This window comes from Molothrus aeneus, unplaced genomic scaffold (assembly GCF_037042795.1).
Source record: "Molothrus aeneus isolate 106 unplaced genomic scaffold, BPBGC_Maene_1.0 scaffold_43, whole genome shotgun sequence".
Lineage (NCBI taxonomy): Eukaryota > Metazoa > Chordata > Aves > Passeriformes > Icteridae > Molothrus > Molothrus aeneus.
In genome coordinates this window covers 924,582-943,204 of record NW_027099100.1, presented here as the reverse complement: position 1 = coordinate 943,204, position 18,623 = coordinate 924,582, and the positions used below count along the sequence as shown (strand labels likewise).

The following is an 18,623-nucleotide window of genomic DNA, read 5'->3' as shown; positions in this document are numbered from 1 at the left end:
CTGATCCTGTTTGGGCCAATGTGAGCACGTGCTCTGACGAGTCCCAGCCCATCGGCCGTGCCGGCAGTGCCGTGCCCGCTGCTGGCATGCCGGGGCGGTGGCAGGCAGGTCCCCACGGGTCCTGCTGGGACCTCTGCGTGCCTTTGGGGAGAGCAAAAATGTGCAGGCCTGTGCCAGATGGGGGTAGGCACCTGCACTGTGCCGTGTGCCAGCTGTGCCGTGTGCCAGCTGTGCCGTGCTCTGCACCATGGCACTGCCACACTGAGCTTGGCCCCACCATGGAGCCCCAAGGGGTGCCCAAGGTGTCAGCCCCACATGGGACTGGGGTGTCAGCCCCACATGGGATGGGGTGCCAGCCCCACATGGGACTGGGGTGCCAGCCTCACATGAGATTGGGGTGTGAGCCCCACATGGGACTGGGGTGTCAGCCCCACATGAGATTGGGGTGTCAGCACCAGAGGGGACTGGGGTGTCAGCCCCACATGGGATTGGGGTGCCCAGTTCACAGGAGTTGGGGGCTGTGACTGTGTTGTGGTTCCCTCTGGGGGCTGTGTGTATCCCCAGCCCCTCCTGTCCCTGTGCTGGCTCTGGGGGTCTCCCCTGCCACCGGTGCCTCTGGTGTGGGGTGTGGGGTGGTCGGGCAGGAGTTCAGGCAGACGAGGCAGCCCCAGGAAAGGGGGGACCTGCCCTCCTTGGGATTCTGGGGTCCCCACAGCCCCAGTGACCCCTGCTGCCCCCCACCCACAGGCCAATGCTGATCGACATGAGCCGGGTGTACCGCCAGAGCAACCTGGAGAACCTGGACCAGGCCTTCACCGTGGCTGAGCGGGACCTGGGCGTGACGCGGCTGCTGGACCCCGAAGGTACGGGCGGGGGTGAGGGGTCTTGGGGGATAGGGGGTGGGTCCCAAGGGGGTGATGATCCTGAAGGGCTGGGGGGCTCTGAGTGGGTCCCAAGGGGACAACGGTCCCAGCGTGCCAGGGGTCCTGGGGTGTCAGGGGTCTTGGGGGACATGGGGTGGGTCTCAAGGGGATGATGGTCCTGCAGGGTTGGGGGGCTCTGGGCGGGTCTCAAGGGGGTGATGGACCCAGGGGCTGTGGGTCCCAAGGGGGTGATGGACCCAGGGGCTGTGGGTCTCAAGGGGGTGATAGACCCAGGGGCTGTGGGTCCCGGGGTGTCAGGGGTCTTGGGGGATATGGGGTGGGTCCCAAGGGGATCCACACTCTGGGGTGTCAGAGTCCCTTCCCTCTCCCCCACCTGACCCCCTCCCTCCCTGCCGCAGACGTGGACGTGGCGCAGCCCGATGAGAAGTCCATCATCACCTACGTGTCCTCGCTGTACGACGCCATGCCGCGCGTGCCCGAGGTGCAGGACGGCGTCAAGGCCAACGTGAGTTTGGGGTGCCGGGGGTCACCTCTGCTTGCTGCCCTCCCCTGCCGTGCCACACCCAGCCCCACACGTGTCCCCCTGGCAGGAGCTGCAGCTGCGCTGGCAGGAGTACTACGAGGTGGTGACGGGGCTGCTGCAGTGGAGCCGGCAGCACTCGGCGCTCTTCGAGGAGCGGCGCCTCCCTGCCAGCTACGAGGAGATCGAGGTGAGGCCAGCGGGGACAGGGACGGTGCTGCTGGCCTGGCATGGGCACAGGGACAGGGACAGGGACGGTGCTGCTGGTCTGGCATGGGCACAAGGATGGGCACAGGGACAGGGATGGTGCTGCTGGCCTGGCACGGGGACAGGGACGGTGCTGCTGGCCTGGCATGGGCACAGGGACAGGGACGGTGCTGCTGGTCTGGCATGGGCACGGGGATGGGCACAGGGACAGGGATGGTGCTGCTGGCCTGGCATGGGCATGGGGACAGGGACGGTGCTGCTGGTCTGGCATGGGCACAAGGATGGGGACAGGGACGGTGCTGATGGCCTGGCATGGGCACGGGGATGGGGACAGGAGTGGTGCTGCTGACCTGGCATGGGCATGGGCACAGGGACAGGGACAGTGCTACTGGCCTGGTATGGGCACAGGGATGGGCACAGGGACGGTGCTGCTGACCTGGCATGGGCACAGGGACAGGGACAGTGCTACTGGCCTGGTATGGGCACGGGGATGGGCACAGGGACGGTGCTGCTGACCCGGCATGGGCACAGGGATGGGCACAGGGACAGGGACGATGCTGCTGGCCTGGTATGGGCACGGGGATGGGCACAGGGACGGTGCTGCTGACCTGGCATGGGCACAGGGATGGGCACAGGGACAGGGACAGTGCTGCTGGCCTGGTATGGGCACGGGGATGGGCACAGGGACAGGGACGGTGCTGCTGATCCTGGGAGCCACTGGTAGCAGGGGCAGTGTGTGGCAAAATCCTACTGTGGCCCCACCATGGGTGGCTCATGCCCAGTGAGGGGTGCCAGCAGCCCCACTTGGGTGGCTCATGCCCAGTGTGGCAGCTCCCATGGCAGCACAGGGCCAGCTGTGCCATGCCACGAGTCACCGCGAGACCTGGGCGTGGCTGTGGCACGGAGCCCCCTCTGGTGCCAGTGTGGGGGTCTGCAGGGTTTGGGGATGAGAGCCCTGACAGAGCCGGGTGCCCCATGAGGGGGGGCCCTGTGACTCACCCTGCCTGGCTGTGCCGTGAGTCACCGCTGGCAAAGCCCAGCACGGCCACTTCCTTCCCCCGGCTCTGCACACATGGAAAATTGCAGGCTGGGCAGGGCGGGTGCTTGGGGAGGGGGGCAGCAGCTCGGGCTGGGGGTCCCCGCTCAGCTGTGCCCCCCACCCCCCGGCAGATCCTCTGGCGCCAGTTCCTCAAGTTCAAGGAGACGGAGCTGCCGGCTCGGGAGGCCGACAAGAACCGCTCCAAAGCCATCTTCCAGGCGCTGGAGGTACCGCCTAGGGCTGCGGCGGGGCTTGGAGGGGCTGTGGGGCGGCGGTCATGGGTGCTCGGGGTGCCAAGGGGTGGGGGGCCTGAGGGGGACACCCTGGCGATCCCGGGTCCTGAGGGGTGGGGGTCCCAGGGTGTCAGGGGTCTTGGGGATATGGGGTGGGTCCCAAGGGGTTGATGGTCCCAGGGGCTGTGGGTCCCAAGGGGATGACAGTCCCGGGGTCCCGGGGTGTGAGTGGTCTCGGGGATGCCGGGTGGGTCCCAAGGGGATGAGAGTCCCAGGTTCCGGGGGTCCCCCGGCAGTGCCCGGCGCGCCCCTTCGGGCCGCGTGTGACATTCGGGCTGTGCAGGGCGCGGTGCAGTCGGGCCAGCTGAAGGTGCCCCCCGGGTACCACCCCCTGGACGTGGAGAAGGAGTGGGGGCGGCTGCACGTCGCCGTGCTGGAGCGGGAGAAGCTGCTGCGGGCTGAGTTCGAGAGGCGAGTTCGGGGGGGCGGGGGGGCCGGGCAGGGCCGCGCTGGCATCCACACCCCCCTGCCGCTGCCAAACCGCGGGGCTGGGCCGGGGTGGGGTGTCCCGGCCCCCCCGAGGGGGAACCACAGGGCTGTGAGTCACCGCTCCTGCTGGGAAACCTCTGCGGCCGGCCTGGAGCGCGGCTCGGCACGGCACGGCTCGGCAGCAGCGGGGACAGCGGGGATGGGAGCGGGGCGGGGACTGGGAATGGGATGGGGATTGAAATGAGATGGGATGTGGGGGATTGGGACTGAGGTTGGAAGTGGGATGGGAATAGGGATGGGAAAAGGAAGATGGGGATGGGAAAAGGAAAGATGGGGATGAGGGGGATTGGGGTTGAGGTTGGAAGTGGGGTGGGAAAAGGAAGATGGGGATTGAGGTTGAGGTTGGAAGTGGGATGGGAATGGGGATGGGAAAAGGAAGATGGGGATGGGAAAAGGAAGATGGGGATGGGAAAAGGAAGATGGGGATATGGGGGGATTGGGAACGGGATGGGGAGCAGGATATCAGGATGCAGCACGGGACAGGACCCACACCGTGCGCGGCCAGGACAGCTGCCCCTGGGCAGGATCCGTGCTGACCGGGTCCCTCTGTGTGTCCCCCCGTGTTCCCGCAGGCTGGAGCGGCTGCAGCGCGTGGTCACCAAGCTGCAGATGGAGTCGGGGCTCTGTGAGGAGCAGCTGAACCAGGCGGATGCTCTGCTGCAGGCGGTGAGTGCCGGCGGCCCCGGGGCGGGCGGACGGGCCCCGGCCATGCCCCTCCCCGCGGTGGCCTCACCGTCCCTGCCCCGCAGGACGTGCGGCTGCTGGCGGCCGGGAAGGCACCGCAGAAGGCGGCAGAGGTGGAGAGGGACCTGGACAAGGCGGATGCCATGATCCGGCTGCTCTTCAACGACGTGCAGACCCTCAAGGACGGGCGGCACCCGCAGGGCGAGCAGATGTACCGTCGGTACGGGCTCGTCCCCACGGCCCTGAGTCCCCGGAGCCCTCCACGTCCTCCGTGTCCTTCCTGCCCCCCAAAGCCCTTTGTGTCTCCTGTGTCCCCCATGTCCCCTGTGTCGCCATGCTGCCCGTTTCCCCCATGAGCTTCATGCTCCCTGCACCCCCAGCCACCCCTGTGCCCCCCAAAACCCTGCAAAGCCTCCTGTGCCCCCCCATGCCCCCCATGCTCCCTGCACCGGAGCCACCTCCATGTCCTCTATGTCCCCCAAAGCCCTGCAAAAATTCCCGTGGCCCCCATGCCCTGCATGTCGCCCGTGTTCCCTGTACCCCTCAAAACCCCCCTTACTCTCTGTGGCCCTTGCACCCCCAAAAAGCCCCCTGTGACCTCTGTGCACCCCAAAGCTCCCCATGGCCCCAAACCCACTCGTGTCTCCAAACTCCCCATGTTTGCTGCACCCCCTTGTACCCCCTTGCAACCCCTGTGCATCCCAAAGCCTCTCATGTCCCCAAGCTCCTCATGTTCTCTGTACCCCCTTACAACCTCTGTGCACCCCAAAGCTCCCCATGCCCCCAAAGCCTCTCGTGTCCCCAGACTCCCCATGTTCCCTGTACCCCCTTGCAACCCCTGTGCACCCCAAAGTTCCTCATGCCCCTAAAGCCTCTCATATCCCCAAACTGTCCCCATGTTTGCTGTACCTCCCCTGCAACCCCTGTGCACCCCAAGGCTCCTCATGTCCCCAGACCCTCTCATGTCCCCAAACTCCCCATGTTTGCTGCACCCCCTTACAACCCCTGTGCACCCCAAACTCCCTGTGTTCACTGCAGCCCCTTACAAACACTGTGCACCGCAAAGCTTCTCATGTCCCCAAAGCTTCTCATGTCCCCAAACTCCCCATGTTTGCTGCACCCCCTTACATCCCCTGTGCACCCCAAACTCCCCTTGTTTGCTGCACCCCCTTACAACCCCTGTGCACCCCAAGGCTCCCCATGCCCCCAAACTCCCCATGTTCTCTGTACCCCCTCACAGCCCCTGTGCACCCCCAATCTCCCCCTGCCCCCAGAGCCCCCCACGGCCCCCATGCCCCACCAACCCCTCCCTCCCCGCAGCGTGTACCGCCTGCACGAGCGCCTGGTGTCCATCCGCACCGAGTACAACCTGCGCCTCAAGTCGGGCGCGCCGGTGACAGCCGTGACATCCGTGGCGGTGACATCGGCGCAGCAGCGGCGGCCGGAGCCCGACGAGGCTCCCCTGCGCTACCTGCAGGAGCTGCTGGCCTGGGTGGAGGAGAACCAGCGGCGAGTGGCCACGGCCGAGTGGGGCGCCGACCTGCCCACCGTGGAGACGCACCTGGGCGCCCACCGCGGGCTGCACCGCGCCATCGAGGAGTTCCGGGCCAAGGTGGAGCGGGCACGGGCTGATGAGGTGAGACCCTGGTGCTGGGGGCCTCCTGGGGCTGGGGGTGACAGGGTGAGACCCCTGGTGCTGGGGGTGGCAGGGTGAGACCCCTGGGTGCTGGGGGCACCCTGATTCTGAGGGTGACAGGGTGAGACCCCTGGGTGCTGGGGATCCCCAGGTCCTAAGGGTCCTCTGGGGCTGTCCCCACTCTGCTTCAAGGGGTCCCCCCAGTGCTGTTGTCCCCTCCACTGCTCCTGAGCATTTCCTGGGGTTGCCTTTGCTCTGTGCCTCGGCGTCCCTGAAGCTCTGGAGCCCCCCAGGTCCTGGGGTACCCCAGGAGGGTGGGGGGCACCGTGCCCCGAGGGCATCCCCGCAGCCCCTGCACCCCTGGTGTGCTGCCCTCCCCTCGAGTCCCCTCTGTCACTCCCTTTGCGGGGTGCAGGGGGTGTCTGGGGTGGGGGTCCTGGAGCTGATGGTGTCCCCTGCAGAGCCAGCTGTCCCCTGGCCCCAGCGGCGCCTACCGGGAGTGCCTGGGCAAGCTGGAGCTGCAGTACGCCAAGCTGCTGGTGAGCGCCGAGGGGGTCAGGGGATGGGGGCAGGCGTGGGGGGCGTGGGGCCTGGGGGTCAGGGGGGCGTGGGACATGAGGGGACAATGCTGGGGACGTGTGGCATGGGGATCAGGGGGGTGTGGGACATGAGGGGTCAGGGGGGTGTAGGACATGAGGGGTTATGGGGTTGTGACATGAGGGGACAATGCTGGGGATGTGTGGCATGGGGGCTCAGGGGGGTGTGGGACATGAGGGGACAATGCTGGGGAGGGGTTGTGTGCCGTGAGGGGGTGACAAGGTGAGACCCCTGGCCCTGCTGGTGGGGTGTGAGATGGGGGGACCTGGCAGGGGTGTGTGACCTGATGGAGGAGAGGGGACAGGAGGGGGGACAGTGGTGGGGTGGTTGTGCTGGGGGTGAGTGTGAGGAGGAGGATGGGGAGATGTGGGGCAGGAGGAAGATGCAGGACGTGGGGGGAAGTGGGGAGGAGGATGAGGGGGGACAGAGGGCGTGCAGGGGGCAGCCCTGTGGGGACAAGGCCGTGCAGGGTGGGGACACAGCTACAAACCACCCCCTGTGCCCCCCCAGAACTCCTCCAAGGCACGGCTGCGGCACCTGGAGAGTCTCCACGGCTTCGTCAGCGCCGCCACCAAGGAGCTGCTGTGGCTGAGCGAGCGCGAGGAGGAGGAGGTGGCCTTCGACTGGAGCCACAACAACCCTGCCATGGCGGCCAAGAAGGAGAGTTACTCGGTATGGGCATGGAGGGCAACACCTGGGCATGGGGATAGGGATGGGCACGGGCACGGACACAGGGATGGGCATGGACACGGGCATGGACAGGGGATGGACATGGACACGGATATGGGGATGGGCACGGACACAACATGGGTACAGGCATGGGTATGGACACAGGGTTGGACAGGGGATGGACATGGACACAACATGGGCATGGACATGGACACGGATATGGGGATGGGCACGGACACAACATGGGTACAGGCATGGGCATGGACACAGGGATGGGCATGGGGATGGGCATGGACACAACATGGGGATGGGCACAGGGATGGGCATGGGGATGGGCACAGACACAGGGATGGACATAGGGATAGGCATGGACGTGGACGTGGGCATGGACATGACATGGGTACAGGGATGGGCATGGACATGGGGATGGACATGAACACATGCATGGACACAGGGATGGGCACAGACACAAAATGGGCACAGGGATGGGCACAGACACAGGGATGGACAGGGGGATGGGCACGGACACAGACATGGACACGGGAATGAGCATGGACATGACGTGGGCACGGGCATGGACACAGGCACAGACCTGGGGATGGGTATGGACACGGACATGGTTGCAGGGATGGGCATGGATACGACATGGGCACAGGGATGGACACAGACATGGATGCAGGGATGGGTGTGGACATGGACACAGAGATGGGCATGGCCATGGCATGGACATGCATGGGAGCAGACACACATGGAGGGCACAGCTGCTCCATGTGGGCGCATCCATGGACGCACACACACACACACACACACACACACACGTGCCATCCCCACACATGCACACGGGTGTGTCCCCTGGTCCCCTCCCTGCTGTGCAGCACTGAGCCCCTGTGTGCCCCCCACTCCCAGAGCTCCCATAACCCTCCGAGCACCCCCAGAGCCCCCCTTGCACACACAGCCCCAGCTGTAACCATGCACACAGAGCTGTGCACACTGAACTCCCCCATCCCCGCTGGCCTTGCACACGTGTGTGAGCCCTGCCCCAACCCCCAGCCCTGCACACGTGTGTGAGCCCTGCCCCAACCCCCCTGGCCCTTCACATGAGTGTGAGCCCTGACCCAACCCCTCAGCCTTACACACGAGTGTGAGCCCTGAACCCCCCCATCCTCCTGGCCCTTCACATGAGTGTGAGCCCTGAGCTCCCCCCAGCCCCCTGGCCATGCACACGAGTGTGAACCCTGATCCCTGGCCCTACACACAAGTGTGAGCCCTGGACCCCCCCCTGCCCCCTGGCCACGCACACGAGTGTGAGCCCTGACTGAACCCCCCAGCCGTGCACACGAGTGTGAGCCCTGAGCGCCCCCCTGCCCCCTGGCCCTACACACGAGGGTGAGCCCTGCCCCTGCCCCTGCCGCAGGCGCTGATGCGGGAGCTGGAGCTGCGGGAGCGGCGGATCCAGGAGCTGCGGAGCTCGGGGGAGCGGCTGCTGCGGGAGGAGCACCCCGGGGCACAGACCCTGGAGGTGGGTGTGGGGCTGGGGGCAAACGGGGGGCGTGACAGGGGCTGGGGGGTGTGGGGCTGGGGGATCTGGGGGGTGTGGGGAATCTGGGGGGGGCCTGGGGGGTCTCAGTGAATTTGGGGCAACTGAAGGGGCTGGGAGGATCTGAGGGGCACTTTGGGGCTTTGGTGGGTTGGGGAGTTGGTTCAGGAGGGTCTGGGCACTGGAGGTCACCGGAGGGGGGTGCAGCAGACACTGGGGGTTACTGGTCTGGGGGTCACTGGTGTGGGGTGCAATGGCCACTGGGGTCAGCAATGTGGGGTGCAGTGGTCACTGGCAGTCACTGGTGTGGGGTGCAGCGGGCACTGGGGGTCAGCAGTGTGGGGTGCAGCAGGCACTGGGAGTCACTGGTGTGGCTGCCTGTAGCAGTATGGGCACCGGTGTGGGTGCAGGTCAGGTGCAGGTCAGGTGTGGGTACAGGTGAGGATGCAGGTCAGGTGTGGGTGTAGGTGTGGGTGCAGGTGTGACTGCAGGTCGGGTGCAGGTCAGGTGGGGGTGCAGATGTGGGTGCAGGTGAGGGTGCAGGTCAGGTGTGGGTGCAGGTCAGGTGTGGGTGCAGGTGTCGCTGCAGGTCAGGTGTGGATGCAGATGAGGCTGCAGGTCAGGTGAGGCTGCAGGCCCCTGTAGCGGTGCAGGTGAGGGTGCAGGTGTGGCTGCAGGCCCCTGTAGCGGTGCAGGTGCCCTCGGTGCCAGCCCCGGTGTCCCCCCCTGCTCCCCCCAGGCGTTCCTGGCAGCGCTGCAGACCCAGTGGAGCTGGATGCTCCAGCTCTGCTGCTGCATCGAGACCCACCTGAAGGAGAACACCAACTACTTCCAGGTACGGGGTGGTGCCAGGGCGGGGCTGGGAGCGGGAGGGAAGGTGTGACCCCCAAAGCTGACCCTTGGCCCCCCAAGTTCTTCACCGAGGTGCGGGAGGCCGAGGAGCTGCTGCGCAAGACGGAGGAGACGATGCGGCGCAAGTTCAGCTGCGACCGCGGCACCACAGCCACGCGCCTCGAGGACCTGCTGCAGGACCTGGCGGTGAGGGCACCCCCGAGACCCCCAGGGGGACCCCCAGACCCCGGGGGGACCCCCACAGTGACCCCCAGGGTGGCCCTGCCCACATCTGCAGGGTGACCCTGCTGCATGACCTCGTAGCGAGGGCAGGTGGGAGCTCAGGGGGCTGCCCGAGTGGAGCCCCCCAAGATCCTCAGGGTGACCCCAGCCCCATGGCAAGCCCAGGCTCACCCCACGTGTGGGGTGACCCCAGCCCCTGGTGACTCTGAGGTGGCAGCTCCCCAAAATCAGCGTCCCACAGCAGCCCCTGGGGTGTCCAGCTGCAGAGTGCTGGGGTGCCCACCCCACTGCAACCCCTGGGGTGACCCCAACATGTCCATTGCTGCAACAGATTGGGGTGACCCCCCTGCCTCATATTCCTGACTCCTCCTCCAACTCCTGAGACCCCCCCCAAATCCCAAGAGCTCCCAAAACCTTTGAGACCTCCTGATATTTCTGAGCTCTCTCAAAAAAGCTGGTACCTCCCTAAGATTCTGATGCCCCCTCAACGCCATGGGGCCCCCCAAATCCTGAGGTGTCCCAAACGTGCCCCCACAGGAGCAGAAGGAGCAGCTGGCGGAGCTGGGGGCGCAGCTGGGGGCTCTGTCCCGCCGTGCCAGGACCATCGTGCAGCTGAAGCCACGCAGCCCCTCGACACCCCTGCAGGGCCGGCCCCCCATCCAGGCTGTCTGCGACTACAAGCAAATGGAGGTGAGGGGGACACGAGGCTGGGATTGGGGTTGGTCCCCCTGGGGAGGCCGTGGGGGGGTTTGGGGGGGACGTGGTGGGTCCAGCATCCCGGTCTGGTGCTGCCCCAGCCCCATGGGGGGACACAGGAGAACCCCCCCTCATGGTATGGCACCACCCTGGGGGACAAGGGGACACATGGGAGACCTCCCACCCTTCTCTCACTCTGCCCCAGCCCCATGAGGGGACACAGGAGAACCCCCCCTCATGGTATGGCACCACCCTGGGGGACAAGGGGACACATGGGAGACCTCCCACCCTTCTCTCATGCTGCCCCAGGCCCTTGGGGGGGACACAGGAGGACCCCCACCCACACTGAGACCACACCAGTCCCATAGGGAAATGTGGGGGCGCATTGGGGAATATCGGGGGGGACACTGGAGAATATCAGGGGGGACACTGGGGAATATCAGGGGGACACTGGGGAATATCAGCAGGGCACACTGGGGAATATGAAAGAGGCACAGATGGACACAAGGGCCACAGCCCACCCTGCCCCCCCGCCCCGCAGGTGACGGTGCACAAGAACGACACCTGTGCCCTGGTGAACCACGCGCAGCCGCAGCAGTGGCGGGTGCTGAGCGCCGCCGGCAGCGAGGCCGTCGTCCCCTCGGTCTGCTTCCTCCTGCCTCCCCCCAACAAGGAGGCTCTGGACGCCGTGCACAGGTGGGGACGGTGACCCTGCACCCCACCCGGGTGTCCCCCGCTGTGTCCCCCCTCTAACTCCACGTGCCCACAGGCTGGAGGCCACCCACCAGCAGCTGCTGGCGCTGTGGCAGCAGCTGCACCAGGACCTGCGCAGCCTCCGCGCCTGGCAGTACCTGACCCGGGACATCCAGCAGATCCACTCCTGGACGCACATCACGGTGAGTTCCTGGGGGTCCCGGAGCCACACAGGGGTCCCGGGGCTCCCAGCAGGGGCTGACAGGGCCGTGCCCTCCCAGTTCCGCACGCTGCCGGCCGAGGAGGTGCGCCAGGTGCTGTCCAGCCTGGAGAGGCACTACCAGGAGTTCCTGAGGGACAGCCAGGACTCGCAGAGCTTCCAGCCCGACGACCGGCTGCAGGTGGAGCGCGACTACAACGCCTGCACTCACAAGTACGAGCTGCTGCTGCGGAGCCAGGAAAAAGGTGGGTGTGCCCTCTCTGCCCCCTCTGGAAGGTGGCGGTGCCCAGGGTTTCCCCAGGTCCTTGGGGTGATCTGCAGGTCCTGGTGGTGTCCCTGGGGTGACCTGCAGGTCCTTGTGGTCCCTGGGGTATCGCCATAGTGCAGAGCTGCTCCAGTCTCCGCCCTCTCGCACTGGCTCCTGGGGTGTCCCCAGGGTGCTGAGCCATCTCTGCATGCTCCCCTTCCCACCATGGATCACCGTGTTGTCCGCACAGTCTGAGCCATCCCTGTGTCCCCTCTTCCTGCTGTGGGTTCCCACGGTGTCCCCATGGTGCTGAGCCATCTCGGTGTCACTGTGGGTCCCTGCGGTGTCCCCGTGGTTCTCAGCCATCCCTGTGTCCCCTCTCCCTGCTGTGGGTCCCCATGGTGCTGAGCCATCCCTGTGTCACCTCTCCCTGCTGTGGGTCCCCAGGGTGTCCCCATGGTGCTGAGCCATCCCCATATCACCTCTCCCTACTGTGGGTCCCTGTGTTGTCCCCACAATCTGAGCCATCCGGGTGTCCCCTCTCCCTGATGTGGCTCCCCAGGTGTCCCCAGGGTCCTGAGCCATCCCCGTGTCCCCTCTCTCTACTATGGGTCCCCAGGGGGTCCCTGTGGTGCTGAGCCATCCCGGCGTCACTGTCAGTCCCCGCGGTGTCCCCGTGGTGTCCCAGGGCACTGAGCCATCCCCGCTGTCCCCGCAGGAGAGCAGGACGAGTCTCTGTGCAAGAGCTACATCTCGCAGCTGAAGGACATCCGGCTGCAGCTGGAGAGCTGCGAGAGCCGCACCGTGCACCGCCTGCGCCTGCCCCTCAAGGCCGACCCGCTGCGCGAGTGCGCCCAGCGCCAGGCGGAGCAGCAGGTGTGGGACACGTGTTGGATGTGGGGACTGCCCATGGGGCCATCCCCCATGTGTGGGAGCCCAGGGGAACTGCCCCAGTGCATCCCTCAAATATGGGAGCTCAGGGAACTGCCCCAGGGCATCCCTCAAATATGGGAGCCCAGGGGAACTGCCCCAGTGCATCCCTCATGTGTGGGAGCCTGAGGGAACTGCCCCAGTGCATCCCCCACATGTAGGAGCCCAGGAGAACTGCCCCAGTGCATCCCCCATGTGTGGGAGCCTGAGGGAACTGCCCCAGTGCATCCCTCATGTGTGGGAGCCTGAGGGAACTGCCCCAGTGCATCCCCCACATGTGGGAGCCCAGGGGAACTGCCCCAGTGCATCCCCCATGTGTGGGAGCCTGAGGGAACTGCCCCAGTGCATCCCTCATGTGTGGGAGCCTGAGGGAACTGCCCCAGTGCATCCCCCGCGTGTGGGAGCCCAGGAACTGCCCCAGTGCATCCCCCATGTGTGGGAGCCTGGAGGAACTGCCCCAGTGCATCCCCCACATGTGGGAGCCCAGGGGAACTGCCCCAGTGCATCCCTCAAATATGGGAGCCCAGGAACTGCCCCAGTGCATCCCCCACATGTGGGAGCCCAGGAACTGCCCCAGTGCATCCCCCATGTGTGGGAGCCTGAGGGAACTGCCCCAGTGCATGCCCCACATGTGGGAGCCCAGGGGAACTGCCCCAGTGCATCCCCCACATGTGGGAGCCCAGGAACTGCCCCAGTGCATCCCCCACGTGTGGGAGCCTGGATGAACTGCCCCAGTGCATCCCCCACATGTGGGAGCCCAGGAACTGCCCCAGTGCATCCCCCACATGTGGGAGCCCAGGAACTGCCCCAGTGCATCCCCCATGTGTAGGAGCCTGGAGGAACTGCCCCAGTGCATCCCCCACATGTGGGAGCCCAGGAGAACTGCCCCAGTGCATCCCCCACATGTGGGAGCCCAGGAACTGCCCCAGTGCATCCCCCACGTGTGGGAGCCTGAGGGAACTGCCCCAGTGCATCCCCCACATGTGGGAGCCCAGGGGAACTGCCCCAGTGCATCCCCCCAGGATCCTGAGGGTGACGCCTCCAGGGTGACCCCAGGGTGACCCCCGCCATGTGACACGCCTGTGACACGTGTAGTGTGCACAGATGGGCCTGGGGGAATGGTTTGGGTTGGAAAATCCCTCGGAGCCCATTGAGTCCACGCAAGGCCACCCCTGAGCGTGTCCCCAAGTGATCCACACGTACCAAGATGGGCCTGGGGGAATGGTTTGGGTTGGAGCAGCTCAGTGCCAAGCTGGGCCTGGGGGAATGGTTTGGGTTGGAAAATCCCTCGGAGCCCATTGAGTCCACCCCAGGCCACCCCTGAGCGTGTCCCCAGGTGATCCACACGGCTGTAACATCTCCCCAGGGCTGGCGCTCTGGCCCTGCCCTGGGCAGCTGTGCCAGGCCTGGAGAGCCCCTCCAGGAGGAGTTTTTCCAATATCCCTCCTCAACCTCCCCTGTCCACCTGCACCTACGGGCTGCAGAGCCTTCCCCTGCTCTGCTCCTCCTGGGATCCAAGAAGGGGGGAGCATTTGGCCAAGAGTTGGCCCTGCCCTGCAGCCAGCAAGCACTGAGGGACTCTTTCCCTGCAGCAAACACACCTGGAGCTGGAGGGCATCCAGAAGAACCTGGCCAAAGTCAGCGAGAAGACAGAGCAGGTGCTGGCGCAGCCGGAGCAGGCGGGCTCAGCCCCTGTGCTGCGCTCCGAGCTGGAGGTCACCCTGCGCAAGATGGAGCAGGTGTACAGCCTGTCCAGCATCTACCTGGAGAAGTGAGTCAGCCCTGGCACCTGGAAACGAGCCTGGGCACTTGGGAGGCCGTGGGGAGTCTGGGGAGAGCCAGCATGCCTTTCCCTTTCTTTTCCTTCCCTCTTCTCTTCTTCCTTTTGTTTCTCTTTTCCCTTTTTTTTCCCCCCTTTTTTCCATTTCCCCTTTTTTCCTTTTCCCTTTTCTTTCCTTTTCCTCTTTTTTTCTTCCTTTTCCCCATTTTCTCTTTTTTCCCTTTTTCCCTTTTTCTCCTTTTCCCCTTTTTTTCCTTTCCCCCTTTTTTCCTTTTCCCCTTTCCCTTCCCTCATGGGTCTGTGGCGCTGCTCTTGCTGGGCTGCCCGCTCCCATCCTGATCCCACCTGATCCATCCCGCTCGTGCTCCTGCCCCGCTCCCTGCTGATCCCGGCTCATCCCGATCCCGGCTGATCCTGGCTAATCCATCCCGCCCCACTCCCGCTCCTGGCTGCTCCAGCCCCGCTCCCGGCTGATCCCGGCTGATCCCAGCTGATCCCAATCCCTCTCCTGGCTGATGCCGCTCCGGCTCCCGGCTGATCCCGATCCTGATCCCGGCTGATCCCATCCCTCTCCTGGCTGATCCCACTCCCGGCTGATCCCGATCCCTCTCCCGGCTGATGCCGCTCCCGCTCCCGGCTGATCCCGATCCTGATCCTGGCTGATCCTGCTCCCTCTCCCGGCTGATCCTGCTCCCGCTCCCGGCTGATCCCGTCCTGCTCCCGGCTGATCCCGATCCCTCTCCCAGCTGATCCCGGCTGATCCCACTCCTGCTTCCGTCTGGTCCCGCTCCTGCTCCCGGCTGATCCCACTCCCGCTCCCGTCTGATCCCGCTCCCGTCTGATCCCGGCTGATCCTGATCCCTCTCCCGGCTGATCCCGTCCCACTCCCGGCTGACCCCGATCCTGCTCCCGGCTGCTCCCGGCTGATGCCGCCCCTGTGCCGCAGGCTCAAGACCATCGGGCTGGTGATCCGGAGCACGCAGGGGGCTGAGGAGCTGCTCCGCAAGTACGAGGAGCAGCTGAAGGACGTGCAGGCAGTGCCGGCCGACCTGGCTGAGCTGGAGGCCAGCAAGGCTGAGCTTAAGGTACCGGGGGCTCTGGGGTGCCGAGGGGAGCTGGGGGTGGCCTGGGGACACCGCAGCCGGCCCTGACCGGTGCCCATCTGCCACAGCGGCTGCGGGCACAGGCCGAGGGGCACCAGCCCTTCTTCAGCACGCTGGAGACCGACCTGGGCAAGGCCAAGGACGTCAACGAGCGGATGGTGCGCGGCCACAGCGAGCGGGACGTGGACCTGGAGCGGTACCGGGAGCGGGTGCAGCAGCTGCTGGAGCGCTGGCAGGCTGTGCTGGGCCAGGCCGACCTGCGGCAGCGCGAGCTGGACCAGCTGGGCCGCCAGCTGGGCTACTACAGGCAGAGCTGCGACGCGCTGCGCCAGTGGATCCGCGACGCCCGGCAGCGCCAGGAGGCCATCCAGGCCGTGCCCATCACTGACAGCCAGGCCGTGCGCGAGCAGCTGCTGCAGGAGAAGGTAGGGCTGGCCTAGGGGGCAAGGCAGGGCTGCCCGTGGGGCAAGGTAGGGCCGGCCTAGGGGGGCAAGGTAGGGCCGGCCTAGGGGGGCAAGGTAGGGCTGGCCTAGGGGGCAAGGTAGGGCTGGCCTAGGGGGGCAAGGTAGGGCTGGCTGTGGGGCAAGGTAGGGCTGGCCATGGGGCAAGGTAGGGCTGGCCTAGGGGGGCGAGGTAGGGCTGGCTGTGGGGCAAGGTAGGGCTGCCCATGGGGGGCAAGGTAGGGCTGGCTGTGGGGCAAGGTAGGGCTGCCCATGGGGGGCAAGGTAGGGCTGGCTGTGGGGCGAGGTAGGGCTGCCCATGGGGGGCAAGGTAGGGCTGGCCTAGGGGGGCAAGGTAGGGCTGGCTGTGGGGCAAGGTAGGGCTGGCCTAGGGGGGCAAGGTAGGGCTGGCTGTGGGGCAAGGTAGGGCTGGCCATGGGGCAAGGTAGGGCTGGCCTAGGGGGGCGAGGTAGGGCTGGCTGTGGGGCAAGGCAGGGCTGGCCTAGGGGGCAAGGTAGGGCTGGCTGTGGGGCAGGGGATACTCCTGGCCATCCCCAATGGGGCAAGGGGTACTCCTGGCCATCCCCAATGGGGTGAGGGGTGCTCCTGGCCATCCCCAGCAGGGTGAGGGGTTGTGCCTGGCCATCCCCAATGGGGCAAGGAGTGCTCCAGGGCATTCCACAGCAGGACAAGGGGCGATCTCAGCTATCCCTGGCCATGGTGTGGTGAGGGATTCCCCTGGCCATCCCCAGCAGAGTGCAGATCTGCCCATCTCTGTCTGTGGCAGAGTGAGGGGAGTGCTTAGCTGTCTCCAGCCATGGCACTTTGAGTGTTGCTCTTGGGCGGCTGCAGCAGGAGTGGGACCATCCCTGGCCATGGCACCTGGTGGGTGGGTGCTCTCAGCCATCCCCAGTGGGATGGGGGGTGCTCCTGACCATTTTTGGCTGCAGCGGGGTGAGGGGTGCTCCCGGCCATTCCCAGCCATGCAGGGCAAGGGGTACTCTTGGACATCCCTGGCCATGGCAGGGTGAGGTGTGCTCTTGGGTGGCCATGCTGGGGTGAGGTGTGCTCTCAGGTGGCTGTGGGGTGCCCGGGCTCACCCCCACATGTCTCCCCAGAAACTGCTGGAGGAGTGTGAGCAGCACAAGGAGAAGGTGGAGGAGTGCCAGCGCTATGCCAAGCAGTACATCGACGCCATCAAGGTGGGCCTGGGGGGCTGGGGAGGCAGCACAGTGTCCTGCAGGGGGTGGGCTCACAGCACTGTGGCCAGGGGTAGCAGAGCTTTGATCACTCTCTCCTCATCAGGACTATGAGCTGCAGCTGGTGAGCTTCAAGGCACAGGTGGAGCCGGTGGCATCGCCAGCCAAGAAGCCCAAAGTGCAGTCGGCATCTGACAGCATCATCCAGGAGGTGAGGGAGGGCTCTCACTGCCACTGGCCGGGGGTGTCCTGCAGCTCCTGGGGCGTGGCTGCTCACTGAAGGGGTGGATTTGGGGCTGTGGCACGTGGTTGTGCAGCCCCATCATTGCCGGGGTACTGGTGGGCAAGCTCCCCTCTCTCGTGCTGACCCCCTGTCTCCACAGTACGTGGACCTGCGGACGCAGTACAGTGAGCTGACCACGCTCACCACCCAGTACATCAAGTTCATCACCGAGACACTGCGGCGGCTGGAGGACGAGGAGGTAGGGAGCAGTGCAGGGCGGCATGGCCAGCTGTGTGACCAAAAGGAGCGCAGTTCACGGGGTCCCTGGCCCCATCACTAACACCAGCCCACGGCCATGACTCCAGCCCTTTCACTGATGGCAGCTCACGTCCATGACTCTGGCCCCACCACTAACGCCAGCCTATGGCCGTCACTCCAGCCCCATCACTAAGAGCAGCCCATGGCTGTGACTCCAGCCCTGGCCCCATCACTAACACTGGCCCATGGCTGTGACTGCAGCCCTGGCCCCATCACTAACAGCAGCCCATGGCTGTGATTCCAACCCTGGCCCCATCACTAAGAGCAGCCCATGGCTGTGATTCCAGCCCCAGCCCCATCACTAACAGCAGCTCATGGCTGTGACTCCAGCCCCAGCCCCATCACTAACATCAGCTCATGGCTGTGACTCCAGCCCCGGCCCCATCACTAACACTGACCCATGGCTGTGATTCCAGCCCTGGCCCCATCACTAACACTGGCCCATGGCTGTGGCTCCAGCCCCAGCCCCATCACTAACAGCAGCTCATGGCTGTGACTCCAGCCCCAGCCCCATCACTAACACTGACCCATGGCTGTGATTCCAACCCTGGCCCCATCACTAACAGCAGCCCATGGCTGTGGCTCCAGCCCTGGCCCCACTGCTAATGCCAGCCCATGGCTGTGACTCCAGCCCCGGCCCCATCACTAACAGCAGCCCATGGCTGTGGCTCCAGCCCCGTCACTAACACTGGCCCATGGCTGTGACTCCAGCCCTGGCCCCACTACTAATGCCAGCCCATGGCTGTGACTCCAGCCCCAGCCCCATCACTAACAGCAGCCCTTGGCTGTGATTCCAGCCCCAGCCCCATCACTAACACTGGCCCATGGCTGTGGCTCCAGCCCCAGCCCCACCACTAACAGCAGCCCATGGTTGGGGCTCCTGACCCGTGACTAACACTGGCCCATGGCCATGACTCCAGTCCTATCACTAATACTGGCCCACGGCCCCTAACTCCTGCTCCCTGCTGGGTTCCTGGGAGCAAGGCTGCTGGCTCTGCGTACAGGGGGTCTCTGAGCCAAGCTGGCTCTGGGCACTGGGGGCACTGGTGTGACTGTTGGTAGGAGGCACTTCCCAGATACACGTAGTGCAGTCAGCACCTGCCTGCGCATGCTGCTGTGCTGGGCGCTGGCCCGCGGGGTCTGGC

The 18,623-nt window shown here is 65.8% G+C and overlaps 1 protein-coding gene across 1 annotated transcript in view; it reads left to right on the top strand.

Annotated features, from left to right (window-relative positions):
* Positions 1-18,623, top strand: part of PLEC (plectin) — a 108,636-nt gene that overhangs the window by 29,524 nt on the left and 60,489 nt on the right. Inside the window, exons 8-31 of the mRNA XM_066571308.1 lie at positions 748-863; positions 1,283-1,389; positions 1,475-1,594; positions 2,782-2,877; positions 3,227-3,354; positions 4,005-4,098; positions 4,182-4,336; positions 5,437-5,752; positions 6,214-6,291; positions 6,860-7,021; positions 8,433-8,537; positions 9,295-9,390; positions 9,468-9,593; positions 10,167-10,319; positions 10,867-11,021; positions 11,095-11,221; positions 11,300-11,483; positions 12,204-12,361; positions 14,008-14,186; positions 15,142-15,280; positions 15,367-15,723; positions 16,857-16,940; positions 17,044-17,148; positions 17,321-17,419. Of these exons, the coding sequence (XP_066427405.1) occupies positions 748-863; positions 1,283-1,389; positions 1,475-1,594; positions 2,782-2,877; positions 3,227-3,354; positions 4,005-4,098; positions 4,182-4,336; positions 5,437-5,752; positions 6,214-6,291; positions 6,860-7,021; positions 8,433-8,537; positions 9,295-9,390; positions 9,468-9,593; positions 10,167-10,319; positions 10,867-11,021; positions 11,095-11,221; positions 11,300-11,483; positions 12,204-12,361; positions 14,008-14,186; positions 15,142-15,280; positions 15,367-15,723; positions 16,857-16,940; positions 17,044-17,148; positions 17,321-17,419 (3,439 nt within the window). The remainder of the gene's footprint in view (positions 1-747; positions 864-1,282; positions 1,390-1,474; positions 1,595-2,781; positions 2,878-3,226; positions 3,355-4,004; positions 4,099-4,181; positions 4,337-5,436; positions 5,753-6,213; positions 6,292-6,859; positions 7,022-8,432; positions 8,538-9,294; positions 9,391-9,467; positions 9,594-10,166; positions 10,320-10,866; positions 11,022-11,094; positions 11,222-11,299; positions 11,484-12,203; positions 12,362-14,007; positions 14,187-15,141; positions 15,281-15,366; positions 15,724-16,856; positions 16,941-17,043; positions 17,149-17,320; positions 17,420-18,623) is intronic.